The sequence below is a fragment of the Vipera ursinii genome (genome assembly GCF_947247035.1).
Source record: "Vipera ursinii genome assembly, chromosome: 3".
Classification (NCBI taxonomy): domain Eukaryota; kingdom Metazoa; phylum Chordata; class Lepidosauria; order Squamata; family Viperidae; genus Vipera; species Vipera ursinii.
The window spans coordinates 158,920,050-158,943,796 of NC_139516.1; the positions used below are offsets into that span (position 1 = coordinate 158,920,050).

General features: G+C 44.1%; 1 protein-coding gene across 1 annotated transcript in view; it reads left to right on the forward strand.

The window, feature by feature from the left end:
• LOC310637380 (cadherin-19-like) overlaps positions 1–23,747 on the forward strand; it is an 87,029-nt gene that overhangs the window by 20,054 nt on the left and 43,228 nt on the right. Inside the window, exon 3 of the mRNA XM_083357752.1 lies at positions 8,836–8,938. Coding sequence (XP_083213878.1) covers positions 8,836–8,938 — 103 coding nt within the window. The remainder of the gene's footprint in view (positions 1–8,835; positions 8,939–23,747) is intronic.

Below are 23,747 nucleotides of genomic sequence, written 5' to 3' on the forward strand. Positions count from 1 at the left end.
TGTACGGAAGCTATAGAGCAGAGATCTCCAACCGAAGGGAAGGAGAGCAGCTTCAAAATTGGTTTGTGTGTGCACGTGTGCACGCATAGGGCCATGCATACTGGTGTGGCACTAGCGGCCCTGTTCACACATGCAGCATGCGCTGGTGCTGTGTGCATGCATGAATGGCTGCACACACCCCACGGCAGGTAGTGGCGCATTCACGCATGCTCCAATGGGCCGCAGACACTTGCCCCATACTAGCATCCCCATTCATGCCCACATGCATGCGCAAATTGGGCCACAGGCGCTAGCACGAGTGGGGGGAATGGATGCCCACACATACATGTACCGGCCAGCCATTTCCACAACCCACTGGCCAAGACCCCACAGCCTGGAATCAGGCCATGGCCCATAGGTTGGGGACCTCTGCTATAGAGATTCTGTTTGGCCAGGAATCTGGTGGACTGGGACATCAGGCAGCAAAATCAGTTAGATGCTACCTTGAGGGATCCTGTCAGTGTTATCATCTGAACTAGCAAAAGAGCAACTCCTGCATGACTAAATATGCATAAGGTAGTAATAGTTTTCCTATTTATATTTTGATTTTTTTAAAAAATAAAATAAAATAAAATAAAAGGTACTATCCTTCTGAGGAGATTCACCAACTGGTTACTGGCATTTTCTTATTGCTGCCAATCCCTTGTGGTTAGTTGGGCTTTTCCTGAATTATAGACTCTTGGTCCAGTACCAGCAATTTTGGGAAATTGAACTCCAATACTATTAGAAGGTGTCTTGGAAAATCTGCCCAAAGTGTTGGTATTCCTGGTCAGTAAGACAACCCTTTTTATCTTCCAAAAATAAATAAAGAAAGAAAGTTAATTCATTATCAACATCTAGCAATTGATTTCAACCCTTGGAACCACTGTTGTTCAATTTAGTTCTTCATCAGAGTAGACACATAGCACAAGGAATGAGTTACCAGTATTTTAGTGGGATATTTTATTATGTTAAGTAGTGGCTAATTTACTCATCATTAATTTTTAATGAAGCACATTAATACTAAATCCTTTTACCAGTAAGGCAGCTCTGGGGCCCTGCATGGTTCATTATTTTAATGTGGCTTTGCCACGAGGAGCAATTATTTTTTATCCTTGTTAAAATATAGACACTGGTTGAACATTTGCTAATTTTTACCCCAAATTCTTCCTCCTCTTCTCTTCCTTTGCCCCCCCTCTCTTCTTTTGTGTCCTTCTCTACTGCTGGAAAAAGCAAGACCAAACGTGTAAACAAAAACAAACCTAACTCCACATTTTGATCTTTAGATCTTGCAACCTTTTCTGTAAAGCAACTTTCAAGTTGAATGAATGGCAAAAAGTTTAACCACTAATTAACTGGCGCTAAAATTTAATTGGGCCCAAAGGGTGAAGTACTCAAAATCCATTAATTACTTTTCACATCTTTTCAAAGCAACCATGGTGGAAGAATGATGACTTATTTCAAAATGGGCAAAGAGAGACAGACATTAAAATGTGTGTATCCATAAACTTGGTATCCTTTTAGAATCAACTCATATTATCCGATAGTTTGCCTTTAAAAAAAAACCAACAAAAGCATAAGGAAATTCAAATATGGATTTTTAATCTGAATGCCAAAAAAGTGACTGCAGTACAATTTGGCCCACATAAAGGATAGTGAACATAGAATATGAAGAGTGGCTTTTCCAGTGAATTTCTGCATTGCATTTATAACAATACTTGATGGTTTTCTTTGAATATGAATAATAGATTAATCCTAACATATCAAACCAGTGTTCTATTTATTCTGACAACCTGGCTGGGAGGGGAGGGGAGACTTAGTTTAGTATGCAATGTGATTATTATTCACTATGACACTTGTATGCCTGCTAAGAAAAGACAAGTTCCACACTGGGTAGCCATTTGTCTCAAATGGTATAGGGTTTCCTTCTTGAGCAGGGGGTTGGACTAGATGACCTCCAAGACCCCTTCCAACATTGTTGTTGTTGTTTTTTTTGTTGTTATTTGGAATAAAAATAAATAAAATAAAAGTAAAAAGTAAAGCTAAAGGTTCTCCCGCACATGCGTGCTAGTCGTTTCCAACTCTAGGGGCCAGTGATCATCTCCGTTTCAAAGCCGAAGAGCCAGCGTTTGTCCGAGGACGTCTCCGTGGTCATGTGGCTGGCATGACTAGATGCAAAAGGAGCACGGAACGCTGTTACCTTCCCACCGTAGTGGTCCCTATTTTTCTACTTGCATTTTTACGTGCTTTCGAACTGCTAGGTTGTCAGAACCTGGGACAAGTAACAGGCGCTCACTCTGTTATGCGGCACTCGGGATTCGACCCACCAAACTGCTGACCTTCTGAACGACAAGCTCAGCATCCTAACCCACTGAGCCACTGCATCCCTAAAATAAAAGTATCCTCATATAAAACTCTAATAAGACTGCATTTCAAATACTATATAGATTTCTGGTCATACACTTCAGAAAGCATATGATAGAACTGGAAGAAGGTATTGTTGTTTTTTAACTGTAGGGTATGTTTAAAAGGGAGTTAAATAAATTCATAGAGGGTAGCTCCAAGCCTCCTTGACTGTATAATACCTCCTGAATCACTGGTAATAATTTTTAAACACCCAAGGTAGAGGAGAGCAATTGCCCATGTGTTTGCCAAAAATGTAGAATTGGCTACTGCATGACACAGAATGCTGGACTAAACAGACCTTTGGTTTGCTCCATGAAGGTTCTTCAATCTTCTGCTTCAAAAACTCCAAAGTGGGATCAAGGTCAAAGCTGGTCATATATCTGGAGGGCAGGGGAACCTTTAAGTCACTTGCCATGCATGGAAAATTAAAATTAAATTATAGGTCATGCTTGGATATACTGTATTTAGCTCTTTCAGTCCAGAATTTCTAAGATTTATTGGAAATAAATCAGAACCAATGTGAGAGTAAGAACATGTACTATTTTTCAGTGTCCAGGCAGTGGGACAGAATTAAAACCATTTCAGTTGGCCAGGCAGTGACATAAATGTATAACTGGATATCATCAATGATGTATAGTATCACCCATTGGCTTCATGTAAATATTGAAAAAGAGGGGAGAGGCAGTAAAACCATGGAAATCTCTCGTTTGTTGTTGTTTGACCTATCATCTCATGGACTTAGCATTTTTTTTTTCATATCCATCCAAAATGAAATGATCTGGCTGGTAAAGATGGTTGCCACATTGTCAGCTCAATCTATTGGCAAGACCTATGTAGCAAATGTCATATTTTACAACTGTTTGTTTCTGATTCAGGAAGAAAATTCTTTAAAAAGAAACAAACAAAAAGGTTTGGACAGAAAAGCGATGCATCAGCTCATCTGCAACTGAAATACTCGATTTTGTATCTTAATATTTCTATTAATATGAACTTTAATCTAAAAAGCATTGCTGATTCTGTCTGTCTGTCTCTCTTCCTTTCTGTTCTGAACCAGCCCTCTTCTCGCACCCCTAATCAAAAGAAGAGTCTGGAAAGCGTCCAAGACCAAAAGGCTTCTGCCAAGTTTTAATTACACTGTTACAAGAATACAAGAGCTTGACTTCTCAAACGGAAAAGTTGCTTTCAGCAACCAGCCCCTCCCCAAACACTTCTTTTATAGAGAGCTCAGGGCGTGGTCTCCCTGTGCCTCCTCCCGAGGAGTCCCATAGCCTTTCTTTGTTTGTCCCTGCTCGTCTGCCTCCTGCGTCGGGCGTCCTTGAACAGGGCCAGCTGTGGGTCATCATCCTCCGCACTCTCGGGCTCACACAGCTGAGAAGAGGTTCCCGGCTGAGGACTCTGCAAAGTCTCCAAATCATCATCAGCCGGTTCGTTTCCCTCCTCCCCCACATCTGAGTCCTCCGATACATCGGACCCGGCTGTCGGACCCACAGGCTGGCCCTGAGTCACAACACTATCCCGCACCGCAGGGCCCTTCCCCCGGGTCTGCCGATCCGGATGCGGTCGGGATGGGAACTGTTCGTGAAACGCAGTCACCAACGCAGGGGCATGAACGGCGGTCGCGTCTTCCCATGTGAAGTCCTCCGGCCCGTACCCTTTCCACTCGATCAGGTACTGGAAGCGACCTTTCAGCCAGCGGGAATCCCTGATGCTGGCGACCTCGTACTCGGGGGTGCTGTCGCCATCACGAGGTCCTGATGGGGGAGGTTCCGCTTGGCGAAGTGGACAAGCCGGTTGTTCGGGGACCAACAAGGACCGATGGAAGACGGGGTGCACGCGCAGGGAACGTGGCAGAGTTAAACGATAGGCGACCGGGTTGATGACGGCCTCGACTGGGAACGGTCCAAGGTAACGGTGGTCCAGCTTCCTCGCCGGCCGAGTGGATGGTAGGTTCCTGGTGGACAGCCAGACCCGATCCCCCACCGATAATGGAGGCGTATCCCTTCTCGACCGATCGGCGAACCTCTTGTAGTCGGCCTTGGCCTTCTCCAGCTGCCGTCGCACCAACCGATGGATCGCCTGTAACTCCGCCATGAATTCGTTCGCTGCCGGCTCCGGTGAGTCCACGGGAGAAAGGGGGAAAAACCGAGGGTGATAACCCACATTGGCCAAGAACGGTGTCATCTGCGTGGAGGTGTGCTGCGAGTTGTTAAAGGCAAACTCGGCTATGGCCAAATAGTCCACCCAATTGTCCTGCTGCAGGTTAACGTAGCAGCGCAGATACTGCTCCAAAATGCCGATGACCTTCTCGGTACCCCCGTCGGTCTGAGGATGATGCGCAGACGAGAGGCAAACCTTAATGTCCAACGCCCGCATCAACTCCTGCCAGAAGCGGGCTGTAAACTGGGCCCCCCTATCGGAGACGACTCTATCGGGAAGGCCGTGCAGCCGGAACACCTGTTGGATGAACATGCGACTAGTGGCGCGAGCTGACGGTAAGCCGCGACAGGGGATGAAGTGCGCCATCTTGGTCAACATGTCCACCACCACAAACACTGTCGTGAAGCCGGAGGATGGGGGTAGATCCGTCAGAAAGTCCATGGACACAGCCCCCCAGGGTCTCTTGGGCGTTGGCAAAGGCTGCAGTAAACCAGGCGGGGCCCCTGTCGCTGACTTGGCCTGCCTGCATGGGACGCAGGAGGTGACATAAGACTGGACATCGTGTCGGACTCGGGGCCACCAGAATGTACGGGAGACCAGGTTCAGAGTCTTGAACAGGCCAAAATGCCCCGCAGCCGGGTTATCATGACATTGGCTGAGGACGAGTCCCCTGAGTGGCCCTCCTGGAACATAGAGCCGGTCACGATAATACAGGAGTCCATCCGTGACCGACCAAGGCGAATCTGGCCCCACCTCTTCCTTCCGCTGAGCCACCCACGCCTCCTGCTGCTGCGCCTCCCGGATCCGAGCCCGTATATCCACCGGCTCCCGCACCGCAGCAAAAGACTCGACGGGGATCACGGTCCTGGGCGGAAGCTTGTCTTCCACTCGGGTGTACTCGGGCTTCCTGGACAGAGCATCCGCTCTCTGGTTGTGCCCGCTTGGTATGTACCGCACCCGGAAGTCAAACCTCGCAAAGAAGAGGGACCACCGGATCTGGCGTTGGTTCAAATTCCGAGCGGTCTGCAGGCTTTCCAGATTCTTGTGGTCCGTCCGGACCTCGATTTGATGCCGCGCCCCCTCCAGATGATGCCTCCAAGCCTCGAACGCCGCCTTGATGGCCAGCAGCTCCTTCTCCCAGATGGTATAGTTGCGCTCCGAGGGATTCAATTTCCGTGAGTGATACGCGCAAGGGAAAAAGGTACCGTTGGGCGTCGCTGCCTGGAGTAACACGGCCCCAATGGCAATGTCGGAGGCGTCCGCCTCCACGACAAACGGCCGTTGCGGGTCAGGATGCTTCAAGATGGGCTCCTTCATGAAGGCGTCCTTCAAAGCTTGGAACGCCTGTTGTTCGGGGGCGTTCCACTGGAACCGAGTCTTCTTCTGCAGGAGCCGGGTGAGGGGGGCTGTCAAGGCAGCAAAGCCAGGGATGAATGTCCGATAGTAGTTGGCAAATCCAAGAAGTCGCTGAATATCCTTCACGCGACGCGGGGGTTGCCAACTCTGCAACGACTCGACTTTACTCGGCTCCATGGCGATGCCCTCAGGAGAAATGCGGTGACCCAAGAAATCAATGGTCACCTGGTAGAACTGGCACTTCTCCAACTTGGCAAACAGCCGATGTTTCCGGAGGCGCTGCAGGACCTGACGGAGATGCTGATGATGCGCTTCACACGACGGGGAGTAAATCAGGATGTCGTCCAGGTAAATCACAACAAACTGGTCCAACAGATCCCGAAAGATGTCATTCATAAAATGCTGAAACACAGCGGGGGCGTTGGTCAGGCCAAACGGCATCACCGTGTACTCGAAATGTCCATAGCGAGTACCAAACGCCGTCTTCCACTCATCACCCGGCCGAACCCTGACGAGGTTGTAAGCTCCACGCAGGTCCAGTTTCGTGAAGATCTTAGCCTCCCGGAGTCGGTCCAAGAGCTCGGGGATGAGGGGCAGCGGGTAGCGGTTACGCACCGTGATAGCGTTGAGTTTCCGGTAGTCACAGCAAAGCCGTAACTCGCCCGACTTCTTTTTGACGAAGAGCACGGGCGCAGACACTGGCGAGGACGAGGGCCGGATGAAACCACGAGCCAAGTTCTTCGTCAGGAAGTCCCGCAATGCAGCCAACTCGGGCTCCGACATGGAGTACAAACGCCCCACTGGGAGAGGCGCATCAGGGACTAGGTCAATGGAGCAGTCGTAGGGCCTGTGCGGGGGTAATTGGTCCGCCTCTGACTCGCTGAACACGTCAGCAAAGTCGGACAGTTCGGGAGGCAAGGAAACCCCTGGGGAACCCTCCACCTGGCCGGCACAGATATGGCGGGTGTGGTCCACGCACTGCAAACTTGGGAAGGTGACCAAGTTCTGAGACCAATAGATCTGTGGATCATGCGCCCGGAGCCACGCCAGTCCCAAGACCACGGGGAAGTGCAGATCCGAAGTGACGTAGAACTGAATGGCCTCCACATGGGTACTGATGGCCATACACACGGGTTGCGTGGCGGCCGTGATAGGCCCGGACAGGAGCACTCGACCATCGATGGTCTCCACAAGCATGGGCGGATCCACTGGACACTGGGGAACAGCCCATTTGGCCACAAAGGCCGAATCCATAAAGTAAGTGGTAGCCCCAGAGTCAATTAAGGCATGGACCGGAATCCCCTCTGGCTTGCCAGGAAGGATCAGACGTGCCTCCAAAATCAAATGCCGTGGAGGTTCACAGGCACCGTCGGAACAACGTCGCTCGGTGTGGATGTTGTGGGTCGCCCGATCTTTCACACCGTCTAGATCGGGCTCGGGCCGTTTCCCGATAGCAAAGCAGGGGACTTTCTCGGGGCAGGCTTGGTCACTGACGCCCGCTGACGCTTCTTCGGGCAAGAAGCAGCCAAATGTCCAGGGTCCCCACAGTAAAAACACAACCCCTCCGATCGTCGTCTGTCCATTTCCGTCACCGATAGACGGGACCTGGCGGCACCCAGCTCCATTGGCTCCTCCCTCTGGACTGGGGGCTCACGCACAACAGGGGCGGCAGGGGTCTGTGGGGTGGCACGGCGACTCTTACGCTGCTGCAGCCGGGCATCGATCCGCAGACAAAGATGGATCAGCCCATTCAGGTCTGAGGGAATGTCCACGCGGGCCAGCTCATCCAACATCTCCTCTGACAAGCCATCCTGAAAGGCATCCACGAGCGCAGCCTCATTCCAGGCGGAATCCTGGCTAAGCAGCCGGAAATCGCTGATATAGGCCTGTAGAGGGCGCTGACCCTGCCTCAAAGCTTTCAGGCGTCGGGTGGCCGTCTGCGCCTTAATCGGGTCCTCGTACATGAGGCGCATATGGTCACAAAACCCCCCAAAGTTATCCAACAAAGGGCTAGGCTGTGCCAACAGAGGCGTGCCCCAACGAGCTGCATCTCCCGACAGAAGGCTCAATACGAATCCCACCTTATCTCGGTCAGTGGGGAAATCAGCTGCTCTCACGCTGATATAAAGCTGGCATTGTCCCAGAAAGGCAGGAAACAGTTCTGGTTTACCAGCAAATTTATCCGGCATAGCTATCTGACATTTCCTCCTGGGTGGGGGGGCAGCATGTACCTGAGCCTGCAGTTGTGCCACCTGAGTGGCCAGCAAGGTGAGTTGCTGGTTGAGCTGGGCATTCTCGGCAAGAAGCTGCTCCATCGTAGTATTAAGGGGTGGGTGGCTGAAAGCAAACTGTTCTGAACCAGCCCTCTTCTCGCACCCCTAATCAAAAGAAGAGTCTGGAAAGCGTCCAAGACCAAAAGGCTTCTGCCAAGTTTTAATTACACTGTTACAAGAATACAAGAGCTTGACTTCTCAAACGGAAAAGTTGCTTTCAGCAACCAGCCCCTCCCCAAACACTTCTTTTATAGAGAGCTCAGGGCGTGGTCTCCCTGTGCCTCCTCCCGAGGAGTCCCATAGCCTTTCTTTGTTTGTCCCTGCTCGTCTGCCTCCTGCGTCGGGCGTCCTTGAACAGGGCCAGCTGTGGGTCATCATCCTCCGCACTCTCGGGCTCACACAGCTGAGAAGAGGTTCCCGGCTGAGGACTCTGCAAAGTCTCCAAATCATCATCAGCCGGTTCGTTTCCCTCCTCCCCCACATCTGAGTCCTCCGATACATCGGACCCGGCTGTCGGACCCACAGGCTGGCCCTGAGTCACAACACTTTCCTTCAGTTTGAAAACAATGAGCTTTACGCAAATGATATTTGCAAATCAGCTTATTACTCTTCCTTTTTTTTTCAGCTGAAGTTTGACTTAGACAAGCAAGATAACTCTCTGAACGACAATGGTCCACAATTCTTGGATGGGCCTTATGAAGCTACAGTTCCTGAAATGTCTCCAGAAGGTATGTCATTTTGTACTTAGCCCTTATATTGATGCTGTGTTGATACTGATGAAATAAGTATTGCAGTTGCTATAGGAATGTGTTTGTTTTTTTCAAGTATCCATACTTCACAAGGATTCTTCAAAAATCCTGTACATTCCATTATACCAGGGGTCTTCAAACTTGGCCCTTTTATGACTTGTGGACTTCAACTCCCAGAATTCCTAAGCCAGCATGCCTGGCTGAGGAATTCTGGGAGTTGAAGTCCACAAGTCATAAAAGGATCAAGTTTGAAGACCCCTGCATTATACCCTGAGATTGGATTTTGTAGTTCTACTTTCTGGAGTTTTCTGCTTCTTTAAAACAAGCATTCAAGAATACTCTTTTGCTGATTTGGTGCAATAAGGACCAGTGAGTGAGTGGGCTTCTAGGATGTCCTCCCCCAACAACCCCCCTCTCCAAAGAGAACACTTTAACTTAAATTCCCAGGGCTTGAATTCAGAGAACCCTATATTTTCTGATACTTTGGGCCTGAAGAAGTTATAGTTTCTATCATTAGAGACTTGTAATCTGATTTACCTACCTGTACAAGTATTGATGAAAATATAGAGTTAAAAAAAAAACCTAGCCTATTTCCTCTAGCTTCAGCAGTCTGACTGAAAATGGCACAAGTCACCTACCAGTAATTTGGATGAGAGTTGCAGCTTCTTTTGTTGCCTTTCCAAATTGCACTGGATTCAACTTACAGCTCTTTCTGACTGCGCGTTCTCGCTGTTTATTTAAAATTTGTTTGCTTCTTAGAATTGGCATGATATTCAGATAGATATATCTGGGCAGTTTTCTGGAGCCTTGATCCAGTGTCAATCACTCAGTTTCTGACAATTTTCAAGAAAATTGATGCTATAATGAAGAGGATGGAGAATAAAAAGCAGCATCTTATACCTAAAGTGCATTCAAATTTGTTTTAGTTCTTTTTCAGATGCCATTACATCTACAACACACATAATCCATTTAGTTCCAAGAGATGTTGATTTATTTATTGCCCAGATTTCTTTGCCAAGAAACTATATATATATATATATATATATATATATATATATATATATATATATATATATATATATATATATATATATATATATATATATTTAAAATAATTAGAAAAAAACCAAGGTAATAACAGAAAGCAAGCTAAACCAGATAACTAACAAAAGCACAATGCAATATGAACATTTAGCTACCTTCTGAAAGCTCTACATGAAAATTGCTAATCTAACATCAGAGGTGAAGCTGCTTCTTAACAGAAAGGCCACAGCAGAGAAGCTTTAAAATAATAATAATAATAATAATAATAATAATAATAATAATAATAATAATAATAATAATAATAATAATAATAATAATAGAAAGACTGTGGCAAAGGCAAGCAAGGGTAGTACCAATAGTAATAGGCTCCTTGGATGCAATCCCAAAACAACTGGAGCACCACTTGAACACTATCGGCATTGACAAATTCACCATTAGTCAATTGCAAAAGGTGGCCTTACTAGGAACTGCTTCCATCCTGCAACGATATCTATACTACCATCAAACATCCACATCTGCCTATCCCAGGTCCTTCATTAAAGTAGACCAGGGAGACCAGCTGGCTCAGGAATTCTGGGAGTTGAAGTCCAAGAGTCATAAAAGAGCCAAGGTTGCCTACCCCTGAACTAGACATACCCATTCATTATACTGTATGTTTTAGCCTCCAGAATATAGAATAGAGCAAGTGTATTTGGCCAAGTTGATTAAACACACAAGGAATTGGTCTCCAGTGCAGAAGGTCTCATTGTACAATATGGATGTGGTGATATTGTATATATTTCCACATGCAGATCCCTTAACTTTATGCAAAGTAGAAACCAGAAGCATTATTCTCAAAAAGAACAAAAGGACAGGAAGATTCTCCTTGGAAGAAACAGTCTCAGAGAGACAAGACATGTAATCTCCACCATTTTTAACTAAGTGCCATTTGACAATGACAAGTAGCAAAAATGTTACTCTGCTATTGTTTTGACATTGTAGTTTCTGAGTGGTCTTCAAAGATAGCCCTAAAAGATTGTGTTGTAGTAGTCTAACCTAGAGGTGATAAAACTATAAATCACCACCACAAGGATCTCTTGCTTAAAAAATGGCTATAACTCGCATATCAGTCAAAGATGGGCAAAATTGTTCAAGAATTGATATGTTAACATGAACACACATTTATTTTAAGATTCAGCAGCACACTATCTGGCAGCTTCCTCCCCCTCCATATATATTTCATTAGACTCAAGGAAACCTTAACAGTAAATGATGCCTTTTGTAACTGGGAACTATACAGCACTCCCTTAGGCATTTGCCCAAAACATAATTTATTTAGCTTAAATGTCAACAAACACATTATATCTCTAAATATGAGCATGACTAGAATGCACTATACATATTAGGCATTTTGGTGGGCTTGAAATTTCATTTAAAAGTCTTTTTTTAAAAAAATATTTTTCATAATTCTCTTTTAGCTTCCATGATATTCATATTTAGTACTTTTAATAATGCTTCCAAATCTGTAAAAGATGATTAGGAAAAAATGTTTTAGCACTTCATGAATGTGATACCTCTCTGTCACAAAACAATCACAAGTTCTTATGTTGGGAAAAAATGTGGTTGCTTTAAGAAGTCTACTGATTAATACACAGAGATGAAATGATAGAAGGTGTTGAAGCCACAGGAACCTTGGGGGGGGGGGAGTGATTATGTAATATTGGAATTCAACATTATGCAAGCACAAGCAATAGAACACAGGCAAACTAGATTCTTGGACTTTAAGAGAGCTAATTTCAGTAAACTTACAGAGACCTTGGGAAGGATTCCATGGATGAGAATTCTGAAGGGGAAAACAATTCAAGAAGTTTGGGAAATTTTGAAAAGTGAGATTAAAAAACTCTGTCTAGCACAATACCAACAAGAAAAATAACAGCTCTCAAAACAAACCAGCATGGCTGTATAAAAAACTCTTTGATAAATTGAAAGACAAAAAGGACAAGTATAAAAAGTGGAAAGAGGGGCACATAACTAAGGCAGAATATCAGCAAATAGCCCGAGCCTGCAAAGATGAAGTGAGGAAAGCTAAGGCTCAAAATGAAATAAGGCTTGCGGCAAAAGTCCAAAATAACAATAACAACAAAAAAGCTTCCTTCAACATGAAAAAAAAAACACAAGAAAAGAGTTAAGGAAATGATTGGTCCATTAGTGGGAGAAAGTGGCAAGAAGGTGACCATCAATAGGGAAAAAGCAGAACTACTTAACTTGTTTTTTGCATCCGTCTTTACACAAAGAGAAAAAAACGATCCTACCTATCAAAAACAGTACTATAAAAACAGATTAGAAACAAAAGTTAAGATAGGCAAGAAAATGGTAATTGAGCATCTTTCCACCCTAGATGAGTTCAAATCACAAGGACCGGATGGATTATACCACAGGGTTCTGAAGGAACTGGTAGATGTGACCTCAGAACCACTGAACTATATCTTTCAAAGATCCTGGAGCACTGGAAGGACTGGAAAAGAGCTGGTGTAGTTTCCAACTTCAAAAAAGGAAAAAAAATGGATCCAGGAAACTACAGATCTATCAGCCTGACCTTAATATCTGGGAAGAACTTGGAAAAGATAATCAAGCAATGAATTAGTGAACACCCAGAGGCAAACAAATTCATTACCAAAAGCCAACATGGGTTTGTCAAAAACAGATCATGCCAGACAAATCTTATTGCATTCTTTGACCAGGTGATAACATTAGTGGACCAGAGGAATGCTGTGGATATAATTTACTTGGACTTCAATAAGGCATTTAATAAAGTAGACCACAACCTACTACTTGATAAGATAGAAAAATGTGGGTTAGAAAGCATCACCACCAAATGGATTCATAGCTGGCTGACCGGCCGTACTCAGCATGTGGTCCTCAATGAAACTGCATCTACATGGAGGGAAGTGTGTAGTGGGGTGCCCCAGGGCTCAGTTCTGGGTCCAGTGCTCTTTAACATCTGCATCAATGATTTGGATGATAGGATAGATGGGGAACTCATCAAATTTGCAGATGACACTAAGCTGGCAGGAATAGCCAACATCCAGAAGATAGACTTAAGATACAGAAGGATCTTGGCAGACTTGAACATTGGCACTATGTAACAAAATGAAATTCAACGGTGAAAAAAAGTAAGGTTCTACATTTAGACAAGAAAAATCAAATGCACAGGTATAGTATAGGCGGTACCTTGCTCAATAGTAGTAACTGTGAGAAGGATCTCAGAGTTGTAATGTCAGGCGCTCGGACCGAAGGAACAGCTGACACAGATATCCAAGAACAGGCTTTATTCAGCTGGGACAGGACGAAGACAGTGAGTGCCAGAGCTCCTTATATACTCTGGCTGCCGGCCCAATGCCCAATCCTAACAGAGGAATTTTCCTGCTGTAAGCAGCCGACCAATCATGCGCTCCCCCACTGTTGCTGCCAGCCAAGCTGTCAAACTCAGCTGTTATGGAGCTGTCCATGAATTACCTCAGCTTATGTACATAACACCCCCTTCCTCCCCCCGAAATGACAATAAACGGTTAACTTCCTTAACATGCTTTGTAGTTGAACATGAATCTTTAACTCCCTATGCCCCTTGACCCCTTGCCCAAACAAAGTCTTCCAGGTAAGCTGGTGACCTTCGAGTCCTGCCTGAACACCGTGGAAGTTTTGCGGTTCCTAACTCCGCCTTAACCTGGGTCAGTGTCAGCCACTGAGTTTCCTTGTCCATATGGGCTTCAGCTGGGTCAAGAGTCTCTGCAGGTTCTTCAGGTTGACTTGTTGGCTTTCCCTACACAGTTCCCGGCTGGCAAGAATTCCTTGCTGAAGCTGTTGGTGGTGTAAGGTGGTCAGGCCATCTGGGTGGGGTTAGCTCCCTGTGTTCCTTAAGCTGAGTCTCCAGGGTCCGTTTCCTTAGTTGATTGATGTGCCTTCTAGAGTGGCAAACCCCCTCCCCTTTAATGATGTATGATAAGGGCCCTGTCCAGTCGACCACTACCCCCTGACTCCACTTGTCCCCTGGCCCATAGTTCCTAGCCCATACAAGGTCCCCGATGAGGAACTCTCGAGAGGGGTAGGGTCGTTCCGGTTCACCAGCCGCCCAATCAGGATGAGGCCTGTCCAGCTTTGTGATGAGCCGGCGGCCCCAACGTAGCTCCACTGGACTTTTCCCAGTGGCAATACAGGGGGTGGAGTGCTGAGCCAAAAGGAATTGGGCTAATTGGTGGTGCCAGTCTCCCCGGATGATGCAACGTAGGGCGTCTTTGGTTGACCTCACCATAACTTCAGCAAGGCCGTTAGTGGACGGGTGGAATGGAGCGGATGTGATGTGCCTAATCAAATTGTTCTGGGTGAAAACCTGGAAAATGGCAGAGGTGAATTGAGGCCCATTGTCTGAGACTAATACATCAGGCAGACCATGAGTGCAAAGAGCCCCCTGAGTACCTGTACTGTGCTGGCTGAAGTCGTGCTGCTAACTGGGATTACCTCTAACCACCTGGAATAGCTATCCACGACAATTAGGAACATTTGCCCTTGGAATGGCCCAGCAAAATCCAGATGGACCCTTGACCAAGGATTGTGTGTTACTTCCCATTTGTGTACCAGGGCATGTGGTAGCTCTGGCCTGGCCACCACAAATAACTGCGAGTTAACGCTTTCATCTTCACAATTCCTGGGTGGCCCTCATGAAGTGCCTGTAGGACCTTAGTTTTATATTTATTGGGAATTATGACCCTGTTTCCCCACAAGAGACAGCCAAGGTGTGAAGACAGCCAAGGTGTGAAGAAGGCCTGGAATTCGGTCCCTGGGCTTTTTTGCTTGCCATCCCGAGGCTACCCAAGTCTGTACTCTACTAAGGGTTTTATCAGTTTTGGTAGCAGAAGCAATGTCCTTCGCTTGTAGAGGGCATTCAGGTAGTTCCTGAATGGCTAAAAATTGGCCAGCAGGTGCTGGGTCCTGGTGCTCCTCTGGCAAGGGCAATCTACTTAATCCATATGCATTGCACATTTCCCTGCCAGGTTTGTAAAGTAACTTAAATGTGTATGCAGAGAGGAAGGTAGACCAACGCAAGATCCTGGGAGACAGAATCTGGGGTGTTTGTTTATCTGAAGTGAATAACCCTAACAAGCGCTTGTGGTCAGTGAAGATTGTAAATTCCCTACCATAAAGGTAGTCGTGAAATTTTTTCACCCCGGCAACTATTGCCAAGGCTTCTTTGTCAATTTGTGCATAATTTCTTTCTGACTTAGAAAGTGTTCTAGAGTAGTATGCAATTGGTTTTTGTATCCCAACACTACCCAAATGGCTTAATATGGCCCCCACCCCATAAGGGGAGGCGTCACACGCTAAGCAAATAGTTTTGCCCTCAATAAAATGGGTGAGAGTTGAGTTGTTGGAGAGCAGTTTTTTCAGGTCCCTGAAACATTTTTCATGAATGCTGGACCAGGTCCAAGGGGCTTTTTTCTCTAGCAACCTGTGTAGGGGTTCAGCGATGGATGCTTTCTGAGGCAGAAAAGCATGGTAGAAATTTAGTAGTCCTAAAAAGGCTTGTAGTTCGGTTTTGTTTTTGGAGGTTGGAGCCAATTTAATTGCCCTTACCTTTCAGTCTGTGGGGTGAATTCCTTGAGCATCTATCCTGTAACCTAAGAATTCAGTGGAAGTTAGCCCTATGCTACATTTTTCTTTTTTCAATTTGAGCCCAGCTGTACAAAATCTGCAAAGTACAGCTTGCAATCGTTCAGCCAGGACCTCTTCAGATTCTCCTGCAATCAGAACGTCGTTGAAATATGGACAAACCCCCGGGATGCCTTTCAAAGTTTTTTCCATTACTTCCTGGAAAATGCCAGGAGCTACTGAAATTCCGAACTGCAGACGGTTCACTTTGAAAGCCCCATGGTGTGTAACAATAGTCTGTGTGTCTGCGGTCTCCTTGGTAACAGGTAGTTGTAAGTATGCCTGCACCAAGTCAGTCTTGGCAAATATGGCGCCGGACTGTATCACAGAGAGGACGTGTTTCACCAACATGACAGGGTAAGTGTGTGGGTTTAAAGCTCAATTGAGGGTGGCCTTGTAATCGGCACAAATCCTAACTTCGCCATTAGATTTAACTGGGGTGACGATGGGGGTTTCCCAATTACCCCCATCCACGGGTTCTAAAACTCCCAATTTAACGAGTTGATCCAGTTCATCCTCAATCTTTTGCTTGAGGGCGAATGGAACTCTCCTCGCCTTAATCCTAACTGGTAGGATTTTGGGTTTAAATTTTAAGCTTATGGGAGGGCCTGTGTATTTCCCTAGGGAGCCATCAAATACGTCTGCAAATTCCTTGCAGATAGATTCGAGGGTTTTGGTCTTTAACTCCCCCCAGCCAAATTCCAAGGGTCTCAATCCAGTCTAGTCCCACTAGACTGGCTCTTTTTCCTACAGTTACTAACACGTCCAAGGGACCCCGGAACCCCTTAAACTTAACTGACTGGGTGGCCTTCCCCTTTAGTTTTATCGGGTCCGCTAACTTGACTTTGGTTGGTTTTAAGGGAATTCGCTGCCCGCTTAGGTTGCAAATTGTTTGAAAGGTCTCAGAAGATATTATGGAGACTGGAGGTCCAGAGTCGACCTCCATCTCACAGTGAATTCCTTGTAATTGGACCTTGATTTTAATTTTAGGCCTAAGCAGGTGGTGGTTTACAGAATGACACCTTAACAACTCTCCCCTGTCAATAATTTGTGCAGAAGACCCAGGGTGCTCAAAGCCAGGGATTGGGGGAGTGTTATACCTGGCAACGGCGAGTCGAGTTCATTCAGGTTGTCGCAGTTGCAGCTGCAACAGACGGCCCGAATGTGCCCGGTCTTGCCGCAGGAGTGGCACTTGGCATTGTGGAATCGGCAGGTTCCCCAGGCATGAGTGCCCCTGCAGCTGGCACATCTTGCCTCTGGATCTCTGATGCTTGGGTAGCCCACACTTTTGTTGTTGTTGGCCCACGGTTTTTGTTGAGTTCTGCCGAGATCGCGTCGGGTTTGGAATTTTTCAAACTTTCGTTGGGTGGCGTTGACTTCTGGGTCATCATCCTCCTCCTTGTTGTCACTGTCCATGGTGCTGCCTAGATGCACCAACCCATTAGGGCCATTGCCCGGTCAGGATATGTTCTTTCCACGCCCGCTCTCATGAGCCATGACTTCACTAACGACTTCGGTCAGGCTCATCGTAGGTTTTGTCACCAACTTCCTCTGAAACCGCTCGTCGCTTAGCCTGAAGACGATTCAATCCCGAATTTGATCTTCAAGATCTGGAAACCGGCACATACGGGCGGCTTGACGTATCACCACGATGTAATCAGTAAAAAGCATCTGGCTCCTCTGAATGAATTGAAGCCACCAAAATAGTTCTGACCTCCTTGGCATGAAGTGCCTGCTGAGTTTGTCTGTGAGGTCGGCATAGGAGACAGTTGTAACAGGCTCAGGACTGCACAACCCAACGGCCACATCATAGACATCCAGACCGCTGAGGCACAGCAAGGCAGCAGCCTTCAGTCGGTCCTCCGTGATGTGATTTACTAGTAGGTAGTCTTCGACCTGTCCCCAGTGTGACTCCCAGCGCTCCGGATAGCGGATGTCAAATTCTCGGATGTGTCCAAGCTTTGCCATGCTGTTCTGGTCTGGATACTGCTTCAGCAGGAAGTTGCAGGATGAGTTTCCTCTATCCGCTTCCCAGTGACTTCAGATTAGTGATTTCACTCTATGAAGCAGTATCCCTCCTTCGTCGCCAACTGTAATGTTGGGCGCTCGGACCGAAGGAACAGCTGACGCGGATATCCAAGAACAGGCTTTATTCAGCTGGGACAGGATGAAGACAGTGAGTGACAGAGCTCCTTATATACTCTGGCTGCTGGTCCAACGCCCAATCCTAACAGAGGAATTTTTCTGCCGTACGCAGCCGACCAATCACACGCTCCCCCGCTGTTGCTGCCAGCCGAACTGTCAAACTCAGCTGTTATAGAGCTGTCCGTGAATTACCTCAGCTTATGTACATAACAGGAGTCCTAGTAGACAATCACTTAAATATGAGCCAGCAGTGTGCTACAACTGCAAAAGAAGCCAACACAGTGCTAGGCTGCAATAACAGAGAGATAGAATCAAGATTATGTGAAGTGTTAATACCACTTTACAATGCCTTGGTATACTGCAGCCAGTTTTGGTCACCACAATGTAAAAAAGATGTTGAGACTCCAGAAAGAGTACAGAGAAGAACAACAAAGATGATCAGGGGCCTGGAGGCTAAAACATATAAAGAATGGTTGCTAGAATTGGGTAGGTCTAGTTTAATGAAGAGAAGGACTAGGGTGTGACATGATAGCATGTTCCAATATTTCAGGGGTTGCCACAAAGAAGAGCAAGTCAAGCTATTGTCCAAAGCGCAAGAAGGCAGGACAAGAAGCAGTGGATGGAAATTAACCAGAGAGAAGCAACCTAGAACTAAGGAGAAATTTCCTGACTGTTAGAACAATTAATCAGTGGAACAACCTGCCTCCAGAAGTTGTGAATGCTCCAACACTGGAAGTTTTAAAGAAGAGACTGGACAACCATTTGTCTGAAATGGTATAGGGTTTCCTGCCTGAGCAGTGGGTTGAACTAGAAGACCTCTAAGGTCGCTTCCAATTCTATTATTTATTTTTGTTGTTATTGTTATATCATTATCATCATCATCGTTATTATTATTATTATTATTATTATTATTATTATTATTATTATTATTATTATTATTATTATTATTATTACAATGCAGCTGTTAAAGCTCTAGAAGTTTTTTTCCTTCCAAGCTTATAGGGAAGCTTGAAAATGTTTTAATGGTCTGCTCAGAGGCACCTCCATTCTATTTTCAGCAACTGTCTCCTCCTTAACTGTTAAAATGATTTAATTCACAGTGGCACAGTGACTTGCAAAATCAAGTCACTGGGCCTCAGTGAAGCTGACATGAACACAATTCAGCTGGCTGCTTTCCTTCAGCAGAGGCCTGCATGTGTAAAGGACAGGATAGAAGCTTCTTGCATCTAGAATTAGGCAGCATGCATCTACTGATCTAATGCTTTGAAGAGAGGGATAAAAATATTTCAGTCTGGAGTGCCATTCAGTAGCACATTTCAATTAAAGCTTCATTAAAACGGAGTGCGTCTTCCACTTAACATCACTAATTAACTAGGTATCCCAGTGATTGAAGCTGAATTAAAAGTTTATACTGTTCTTCTAATAAAATGGCACACACCTAGCGTGACATTTGCTTATTTTTATTGACATTTATTACATTTATATTCTGCTAATGGATGGAAACTAATCAAGGAGAGAAGCAACCTAGAACTAAGAAGAAACTTCCTGACAGTTAGAACAATTAACCAGTGTAACAACCTGCCTCCAGAAGCTGTGAATGCTCCAACACTGGAAGTTTTAAAGAAGAGACTGGACAGCCATTTGTCTGAAATGGTATAGGGTTTCCTGCCTGAACAGGGGGTTGGACTAGATGACTTCCAAGATCCCTTCCAACTTTATCTTTATCTTTATCTTTACCTAACTTTATCTTTATCTTTATCTATCTTTATCATTATCATTATCATTATCATTATCATTATCATTATTATCATTATCATTATCATTATCATTATCATTATCATTATTTATTTATTTATTTATTTATTTATTTTAATTCCATTTATATCCCACCCTTCTCCGAAGACTCAGGGCAGCTTACAAACTTAGCAGTAGCCTTCATTCTATGTATATGCCTGCTTAGTAGGGCTTTTCACACACACCCCAAGCGGCATTATTACAAAGTCAGCTTAATTGCCCCCAACAATCTGGGTCCTCATTTTACCTACCTCGGAAGGATGGAAGGCTGAGTCAACCTTGAGCCTGGTGGGATGCGAACCTGCACTAATTGCAGGCAGCTGGTGTTACTTAAGGAGGCATTAGCCCACTTATCATTATCATTATCATTATTACTATTATTATTATTATTATTTACAGATCACAAGATATCTAGTAACAAAACATTCAACAGTAGAGGAAAAGGCATGCAATAAATGCAATGCAGACCAGGACTTAGTAGAGCAGCCATAAAGATCTCAGAAAACCCTGGGATACTTGTATATCTGCAAAGATCAGACTCATGCAAGCCATAGTGTTCCCTGTGATATTCTGTGAAAGTTGGACTTTGAAGACGCAGGATAAAAAGAGTATTAATACTTTTGGATTTTGATGTTGGTGCGGTCTCCTGAGAATACTACGGACAGTCAACAAAACAAAGAAACAAATCACAGAATTAATCAACCCAGAATTCTCACTCAAGGCACAAATGACCAGGCTCAAATTATCCTACAAACTAAATATTATGGCAAAACTAACAAATGAGCCTTTATTGTCAAAGTACAACTATGTATACATTGAGATTGGCTGAGCCTCCCTTCATGCCCCCCCACAACTCACAGTGACAACAAACCCTCCATCTTGTTACACCATGTGAGCTAATTGCACAACACACCGGCCTCACAAGTCAGTCATACATAAAATTATAAAATTATTTCCCGTTCAAGAGCCTAGCAGCCCATCTCCTACCTGATGGTAGGAGAGTAAAAAGATACTGACCAGAGTGTGAGTCATCCCTAAGAATTTTGCTCACTTTTCCAAGGCAACGAGCCCTGGCAATGTCATCCAGTGGTGTCAGGGGACAGCCCACAATGTCTTGTGCTGTGCTCACCACCCTCTGTAATACTTTCCTATCCGTGGCTGTCAGGCCAACATACCAAACCACAATACAGTGCGAGAGGACGCTCTCTATTGTAGACCAGTAAAAGAGGGTCTGAAGAAGGCTTTAATATTGGGAAAGGAAGAAGGAAAGTGAAGAAGAGGATGACCAGCAGCAAAGTGGATGGACTCAGTTATGGTGGCTATGAGTTCACAACTGGAAGTCCAAAAGGACTAGGTTATGGACAGGTTGTTATGGAGAAAAATTATGTATGTGGTTTTTAGGAGTCAACAGTGAGTTTGATGGTATACAATCAATACATTAAAACATCCATCATTTATATGGCTCTCATATCATGTCACCGGGCAGCACGCAACAATCCAATAAAACAATAAACAAATAAAACAATAATTATCTAAAAACATTATATAATAATGATTTTTAAAAGCATTAAAGAAATCTAAAAGCAGAATTAAAATATGAGAAGAAAATAATAGGTGGAGGGATGTTAATAGTAATGGAGCCACCTCATGAGTTCTCTCATCCCTGGGAATGCCAGGCCTGCTGATATAGGCAGGCCTTAAGAGAGCTTTGAAATTATGACATTGTAAACCGCTCAGAAAGTGCTGTAAAGCACTGTGGAGTGGTATATAAGTCTAAGAGCTATTGCTATTAATATTACTGATATGATCCTGAAGGTAACCTACTGCCAAACCATAAAGGGCTTTATGGGTTAAACGTTTTAAATTAAACCCAGAATGTAAGCAATAACACATTTTGGAAGTTAATCATAATCATAACAGTAAAGTTGGAAGGGACCTTGGAGGTCATCTAGTCCAACCCCCTGCTCAGGCAGGAAACCCTATACCATTTCAGACAAATTGCTGTCCAATCTCTTCTTAAAAACTTCCAGTGCTAGAGCATTCACAGCTTCTGGAGTTTAAAAAATGCTCAGGAATGGTTTAACAGCAATCATTTTCCTTATCAACTTTTTTTTTACAGATAATATATTAGGTTTTTTTTACCAGAAAATAAAAATCCTTTGGGGTTCTACTGATGAATTTATAGGTAAAATATCCAACAACAGATGGAATAATGTGATACTCTAAGCCTTAGCAAACGCTGTAGGTCTTCTTTTGCCTGACAGAGAGGTTTAACAGCAATCACTTTCACTATCAACTTTTTTTTACAGATAATATCTTAGGTTTTTTTTTACCAGAACATATAAATCCTTTGGGGTTCTACTGATGAATTTATAGGTAAAATATCCAATAACAGATGGAATAATGTGATACTCCAAGCCTTAGCAAATGCTGTAGGTCTTCTTTTGCCTGACAGAGAGGTTGATTTGTATTTAAATTTAAAACCTGGGTGAGAAATGAGTTAGATATTAGTTTTTTCTCATAGCAATATGAGAAAAAATGAGAGTGCTTGGGAATATCTTTTTTCCCTGGGTGTAATCTCCCCAAAGGCCCTTGGGATAGTGTCAGATTTAGATCTAGGAGACAGACAATTCCCAAGGAGAGATGAAATTGTCTTCAGTAGATGGATTGTAGTATCTGTTCTTCAGTAGAAAATGTTCATACCAGACCTCAAGGATATGAAAAGCTATCAGAATCCTGTAGGGGATCATAGCTGCATTACTTGATTGGAGTTTCTTTCTTCCAAGCCATACCACAGGCATTAAATTAGGAATTGATGCACTGCAATTGCTTTTTTTTTCTTCTGACCAGAATCTTGTATTATTATTTTCTCCATTCTACTGCAACTGGAAAGTTAAAAGAATAGAGCAGCTCACACGCATACATGCGAGCATGCATACTTTCAAAAGCAAAATGTATGAAAAAAGAGTGATCATTAATGCATAAATAATATAGGGGAGAAAGGGGGAAACCATGCCTTAGCAGTTTGTCTATTTTGTATCCCTTTTTTTCTTCATTTTACTGATTTATAAAATGTATGGACATTCAGGCTGGACTGCAATACAACATAATTTTAAACAAGCCAAAATTATTTGTCAAAAATAGCCAATAAATTTTAATAGCAGTATTAAAATAACTGACAAAATCAGTTTAAAATCTTTAACCTGAATTCCATTCATTAAGTTTACTACTTCCATGGAGAATAACGGTAAATCTGAATGTAATTCAAGAATCTTTGCTAATTTATTTATTGCAAAGGGTCTCTCCAATTACAGATATACTCTGTTTTCCCATTTATGATTAATTTTCATATTCTATTGTTATTCTGAAATTAAAACCTGGCTCATAAGGAGATGTGTTCTCATTAAGCTTTCATTTAAAATATTTTTTTTCACCATGTAGATAAAATAATATGTTTTAGGCAAATGTGAGAAGGACTAGACCAGGGGTGTCCAATTTTGTCAACAAGACTTGTAGACTTCAACTCCCAGAATTCCCTAGCTGCCAACCATGCTGGGACTTGAAGTTCTCAAGTCTTAAAATTGCCATGTTTAGACTGTACTGTACTGTTTAAGATAATGACATCAAAGGCATGGAAGTAGGAATAGCCTTGACAGGGAAGCAGAATCCATCAGGAATTCCACATCAAACACGTGCCTTGGAAAATCCTTAACCGGAGCCAGTTTCTTAAATTCAGTTATCTGAAAAGGTTGTTCTGCCCTCTATAGGTACTGTAATGATCCATCCTTTATAATAAAAAAACAGTCCTTTATTTCAGAAAGGTGTCCTTTAGCTTTCTTTATTTTTCAGTCATTTTTGACTTGACAAGTGTTTTGATCATTTAACTTTTTACTGCACAGTGGTACACTTAATAACTATTCTTCCACATTAATGTGAAAAAAAGGAAATTGAATTGTCTTTTTAATGTAAAGTTACATTTACTGTTTGATTTTAGGTATTTTTATTAGGTAATGTGTTTTTTTTCTAAAGGATTTTTTTTTTGGTTTTGCTCTTAAATTTCCTTTGAAAAGCAAAGTTATAAACATAAAAACAATTATTATAAACAATAAGCAATGTGTTTATC